This window comes from Schistocerca nitens, chromosome 3, assembly GCF_023898315.1.
Source record: "Schistocerca nitens isolate TAMUIC-IGC-003100 chromosome 3, iqSchNite1.1, whole genome shotgun sequence".
NCBI lineage: Eukaryota > Metazoa > Arthropoda > Insecta > Orthoptera > Acrididae > Schistocerca > Schistocerca nitens.
The window spans coordinates 316,049,515-316,056,143 of NC_064616.1; the positions used below are offsets into that span (position 1 = coordinate 316,049,515).

The 6,629-nt window shown below is 48.4% G+C and overlaps 1 protein-coding gene across 1 annotated transcript; it reads left to right on the forward strand.

Annotated features, from left to right (window-relative positions):
- The first annotated feature begins 279 nt into the window (after window positions 1–279).
- Window positions 280–735, forward strand: LOC126249206 (late cornified envelope-like proline-rich protein 1). The gene has a single exon (XM_049950860.1). The coding sequence runs from the start codon at window positions 280–282 to the stop codon at window positions 733–735; it is 456 nt and encodes a 151-aa protein (XP_049806817.1).
- Window positions 736–6,629: the final 5,894 nt, after the last annotated feature.

A 6,629-nucleotide genomic window follows, 5' to 3' on the forward strand; every position in this document is an offset into this window, starting at 1 on the left:
CCTGCGCTGTCTTCCCCCTGCCCCCCCCCCATGGGCGCGTGCGCTGTCTTCCCCCTGCCCCCCCCCCCATGGGCGCCTGCGCTGTCTTCCCCCTGCCCCCCCATGGGCGCCTGCGCTGTCTTCCCCCTGCCCCCCCCATGGGTGCCTGCGCTGTCTTCCCCCTGCCCCCCCCATGGGCGCCTGCGCTGTCTTCCCCCTGCCCCCCCCCATGGGCGCCTGCGCTGTCTTCCCCCTGCCCCCCCCCATGGGCGCCCGCGCTGTCTTCCCCCTGCCCCCCCCATGGGCGCCCGCGCTGTCTTCCCCCTGCCGCCCCCATGGGCGCCCGCGCTGTCTTCCCCCTGCCGCCCCCATGGGCGCCCGCGCTGTCTTCCCCCTGCCCCCCCCATGGGCGCCCGCGCCGTCTTCCCCTGCCCCCCCTCATGGGCGCCCCCGCCGTCTTCCCCCTGCCTCCCCCGATGCGCGCCCCCGCTTTCTTCCCCCTGCCCCCCCCCCCCCGATGCGCGCCCGCGCTTTCTTCCCCCTGCCCCCCCCGATGCGCGCCCGCGCTGTCTTCCCCCTAGCCCCCCGATGCGCGCCCGCGCTGTCTTCCCCCTAGCCCCCCGATGCGCGCCCGCGCTGTCTTCCCCCTATCCCCCCGATGCGCGCCCGCGCTGTCTTCCCCCTAGCCCCCCGATGCGCGCCCGCGCTGTCTTCGCCCTAGCCCCCCGATGCGCGCCCGCGCTGTCTTCGCCCTAGCCCCCCGATGCGCGCCCGCGCTGCCTCCCCCCCCCCCCCCCTTGCCCCCATGCGCGACCGCGCTGTTTTCCCTCTCCCACATCTCTCAGTATGAGCCCTTCACCTCTGTCCGTGGCCTATGTATGATTCGATACACTTACCATATTTTTGAGGCCTGGACAGATTATACTCATTGTTAATGGATGGTAATTCTTAAGATCCTGATGATACCTCACCATATGCACTGGAATATATTAAATATTAGTGTCTTGTTAATTAAGGTACAAATTTGCTGGAGAAACTAGTTTTCGAATGTGCAGTCATATAGTACTGTAAGGCTTTCTGCGATACACAACACTTTCTTGTAACAGCTTCCACTGTAATTCATTGCACGTTTTCGTGATACTCCCATAGTGGCTATTCAAACCCATGACAGTCGTGCTGAACTGTTTAGGATCTTTCCTATCTTCATTAATACAACGTGGTAGGAGTCCCAAGCTGACAGACAATACTGATAGAATTTTCGAACGATGGTCTGAAGAATCCTAACCTAAAAGGTGCTTGAAATTAGATACCAAATCTCCCGCTAAAGTTCACTTGCAAGGTTTCAGGATCCATATTTAACTGACGAATGTACGAAAATACAAAAAGTTACTGTGTTACTTTCTTAGAGATCGTCAAGAGAAAATTTGACTGAGTGCATCTTGCACCTTGGCGTTTCCGTTCTCATTCTTTCCACAGTACATATTCAAATGGTATGGGAAAAGTTCTGATAAGAAGCACTATTGGAAATACTCCCTGCCATGCTCTTCAGTAGTTCGTAGATGTAGTATTTGTTATGACGTGGCATGTGATTTCATATTATCATTTCGTTGCGGAACAGAGAAGGCGGCCACAATGGTCGAACTGCGCAGGTGTCAGCATTAGATTTTGACAGAGCTGGGAGACTGTTGACTCCAAAGGATCTGCCTATTACGTTTCTTAATAACCTTATAAATGCTTGCCGAATGTGTATATTGGTTGATGAATGCGTGACGCAAATAACGTCTTCCACCGACATAAGTCAGCGGAAGTTCTTGCCAAGAAGCCGAGAAGATTCTTAACTTGCGTAAAATCTCTAAGCGGGAGAAACACTTGTATTCACGCCCTCGTTGACCAGTCTGGTGTTGCTGTAGAATCAGCAAATGGGAAGGTGGAATTTTAAATTCAACGTTTAAAATTATTATTCACGCAAGAGGATCGTACAGAATCGGCATCGTTCGACTGTCGCACAGGCTCCCGTATCGAGGAGTCTGGCATCCCTGGCGTAGAGAAGCGACTGAAAGGGTGGCGAGACGCAGATGGAATGCCAGTTCCAATTTACAGAGTGCACTCTTCGACATTGGCGCCTTACTTAACTTGTATTTATCTCGAAACTGTCGCCCAACGCCATGTCCCCAAGCGACTGAATAGAAAGCACACTCTATAATATGCGTATATCCGATTCTCGCACGATATCCTGCGAACCATGGAGAAAGGCAACAGGAAGATTCCATATTCCTAAATTTCCGGAAATCATTTGAGACATGATCCAACAGCAGACAGTTAAAGAAGGTCCGAGCGTACATAATAGGTTCCCAGATAGAGGTGTGGACAAAAATATGAAGGCACTAAAAACGCAACACATTAGTATGCCTATTGCGGTGTAGGAAAATTATTGGCATTCAAAACAGCTTACAGTCCCCCTGGAATAAATAAATACAAGTCCTGTATGGTTTTAAAGGGTATATTATGCCATTCTTTCTTCATAACGGTGGCAAGTCTAGGTTGGTTCAAATGGCTCTGAGCACTATGCGACTTAACTTCTGAGGTCATCAGTCGCCTAGAACTTAGAACTAATTAAACCTAACTAACCTAAGGATATCACACACATCCATGTCCGAGGCAGGATTCGAACCTGCGACCGTAGCGGTCGCTCGGTTCCAGACTGTAGCGCCTAGAACCGCTCGGCCACTCCGGCCGGCGCAAGTCTAGGTAACGATGGTAGAGGTAAATGTGGATAGCGATCACGCACCCTTCTCTCCAAAGTAGACGATAAAGCCTCAATAATATTGAGGTCTGTTGTCTGTAGTGGCCAGGGGAGACCAGACAATTCATCCGCATGCTCAGAAAACCAGTTCTGGACTATGCGAGCTGTGTGAACAGGGGCCCTGTCGTCCTAGAAAGCAGCTTCACGATTGGGAAAGAAATATTGTACCATGGGATGTGCCTGATCTGCCAAAATGGTCACGTAATCCGTGGCAGTACTGCGATCTCGTAGTGTAAGCACGCGGCCCATAGAATACCACGGTATGGCTGTCCAAATTATCACCGAACCGGAGCCATGTTTCACTCTTGGCAGCAAGCACCCGCATCGTAGGCTTATGAAGGCGTACACCACACGTAAACTCGGCCACATATTGGAAACAGTGCGAAACAAAACTCATCCGACCAAATGACTTCCTTCCATTGCTCCATAGTTCAGGTTTTATAGCCTCGGCGCCATGTTTCCCGTTACTGACATTTGCCTCACTGATGATCTGTTTTGGGATCCCAGCTCGCCCAGCAATTTCATGCTTACGGAGCTCCTCCCTTCTCGTTCTTTTGGTGCAGGCTGGGTTCCCGAATGTGACATTAGGTTCTGCAGTGACGCGTACAGTTGTTGTCCTCTTACTTTTCGTCACTATCCTCTTCAATGACCGTCTGTCACAATCATTTAACACACACTTTCGTCCGCGTTGTGATTTAACGGATGACGTTTTTCGCTTTTCTTTTACGCTGTACAAATATTCGATTAAGTGTCTCTTGAAACGCCAAACAATTTGGTTCCCTTGGTTACAGAAGCACCCACCATATTTGTATCAACGATCTGTCCACAAAGTAATACTCTTTGCTCCGACATAATGCACTCACAGCTACAAAGAACACTGTTCTGACCACAACTGAAGCTTGCAACGTATTGAAGACATTACACAGAAGCCGTTCGTGGTCAGATTCACAAGCGCAGCCTGAAAGCTCCGCTAGCATCTTAATTTATGTTCAAGCATGCATTTCTCGCTGTGTTCGCGTATTTTGGTCCAACCGTTGTATGTGAGTTGCTCAAAGATTTCTTACGCAACGTAACCCAATAATAATAATAATAATAATAATAATAATAATGTCGTGTGACGAGGGCCTCCCGTCGGGTAGACCGCTCGCCTGGTGCAAGTCTTTCGATTTGACGTCACTTCGGCGACTTGCGCGTCGATGGGGATGAAATGACGATGATTAGGACAACACAACAGCCAGTCCCCGAGCGGAGAAAATCTCCGACCCAGCCGTTAATTGAACCCGGGCCCTTAGGATTGACACTCTGTCGCGCTGACCAATTTTTTTTTCGCTCAGTTTTTTATTACAGAGGGTGGCTAACCCTCTGACCGAGCACGCTGAGCTACCGTGCCGGCGTCACTCAGCTACCGGGGGCAGACATAACCCAATACGTTGTCCTGGATGGAAAGTTTTTACCAGAGATAAAGGTATGGTGAAGAGTGCCACAGGGATATTTGATGTAACCGCTCTTGTTCTCTACATTCGTATACATAAACGATCTGATGGATAGGGTGAGCAGCAATCTGCGGTGATTGCTGATAACTCTGCAGTGTAAGGGAAAGAGTCGTGGCTGTAGGCTTAAGAGGATACAGGATGACTTAGAATTTCTATTTTTTGTGGTGAATGATCCCTTTATCTAAGTGCAGAAAAATTTAAGCTAAAGTAGATGTGCAGAAAGAACAGTCGTGTGGTACTCGAATACAGTATCTGTGGAGTGCGGTGTGACACGTTCACATCGATTAAATATCTAGACTTAACTTTGCAACGCGATATGAAGTGGGAAAATTACGTGAGATTGGTTGTAGACAAGGCGAATGATCGACTTGTATGTATTAAGAGATTTCGAGGAAAGTGTATCTCATATATAAAGTAGATGGCGTATATACAGGGTATTCACTTTAAATGAAGACATTGAAATATCTCTAAAGCTGCTCATCGGATCAAAAATAAATTATAACCCAAATTTTTTTGTCTCTGAATGGGACAGCCAGTCATACCACACTCGACCCTTACGCCACCGCCGTGCGTGGGTGGTGGGAGAGCAGCTTTGATATAATCAATGGGAACCCCGTATTTTATTGCAGATTAAGATTCTACGGCAGAATATACACGCGGTTTCTCTGAAGCATTTTCTTCGTTTCGCCACAGATAGCGCTGTAGTCGGTGTGATAGAAATGGGTACACAATCTCAATTGACGACGTGCTACTCAATGGCCCTTTAATATCCAATGGCACCTGAGACCCTACCTGCATACTACGAGGGTAGGACAGACGAGAATTTCGTAACATGTAACGGAAAACACCGTTAAGAACGTTGTGTTCCTCCGAAATTTCGAACAGAGGATTACTCGGCGCGCCGCCACCGTAGCTGTGCAGCGAACTACGACGTATCATTAACAGGCAGTACACCACGACCGGTGCTTACGTATCGTGGAGACGTAGAACAGATAGTGGCTCTAAACATTACAGTACTTCCGCAGTGTTTATTGCCTGCGCACCTACCCATCATTTGGAGAACAGACGTGCAACTGGACGATGAATGTTGCAAACACAGAAGAAAAAAAACTGAAATTACCCTGATTTACCGAGAGTGTAGGAGAAATGTTTAGGCTGCTGTTGCCGTGTATGCCGAGAGTTTTCCAGAGAAAGCTCGCTCTCGTTCGGTTTCTGAATGTAGTGTGCCGTAAATTACAATTGTGTATCCATTTCTATTCCTCCGATTACAGCGTCATCTGTGGCAAAACGAAGAAAATGCCTCATATAAAACGTATGTAGATTTTGCCGTAGAATCGTAATCTGCAATAAAAAACGGGGGTCCCCTTTGAGGATATCAAAGCTGACTTATGACCACAGATGTTAAGTCCCATAGTGCTCAGAGCCATTTGATATCAAAGCTGCACCCCGCCACTCACGCACGGGGTGGGGTGGGGTGGGGGTCCAGTGTGGTATGATGGGATGTCACACTCAGAGGCAAACAAATTGGAATTGTAACTTTTTTGGATCTGCTGGGAGCAGTTTCGAGATATTTCAGGGTCTTCTGTTAAAATGAACACCCTGCTAAGCTTGTGCTGCTCATTTTTGAGTGATGGTAGAGAGTTTGGGATCCCTACTATGGATTACAGAGAGACACTGAAAAACTTCAAGGACATGTTGTTGGATATGTTTGCAATAGGTTCGATTAGCACACGAGTATTACGGAGATACTTCATGAATTGAAATGGGAATCCATGGAGGGAAGTCGGCCTTCTTTTCGCGAAACACTATTGTCAAGGTTTAGAGAACCTGCGTTTGTGACTGATTGGAGAAACATTCTACTGCTGTCAACGTAAATCTCTCGTAACGACGACGAAGACAAGATAATAGAAATTAGGTCTCGTATGAAGGCTCTAATGGCGAGTGAAAGGGGAGAGGGAATGATTAGGAGTGGTACAAGTTATCCTCCACCATGTACTTATGATGGCTTGCTGAGTATGTTGGTAGGTAGTTAGAGATACAGCTAACACTTTTGTGCAATACCTGATTCTGCATTAAGCAGCTTTACGTGGGTCAGACGTAATGAACAGCGCCGAGATGTACTCTGGACGGACATTTAGCACTATGAGAATTAGCCTGTTTCTCGTCTGTAGGGCAAAACTGTCAGGTTTAATGTATCCACGGCAGTAAGTCAGTACTGACATATGCCTTCATGCCTGTATCCTCGTCTAAAGTTTATGGAATTCAACTCGGACCATCGGTACTCGCTGTGGTGCACGTACCAACAATTCTGCATGTTCAAATTTGATGACGAAACCCCCTTCGCCACAGAGTGG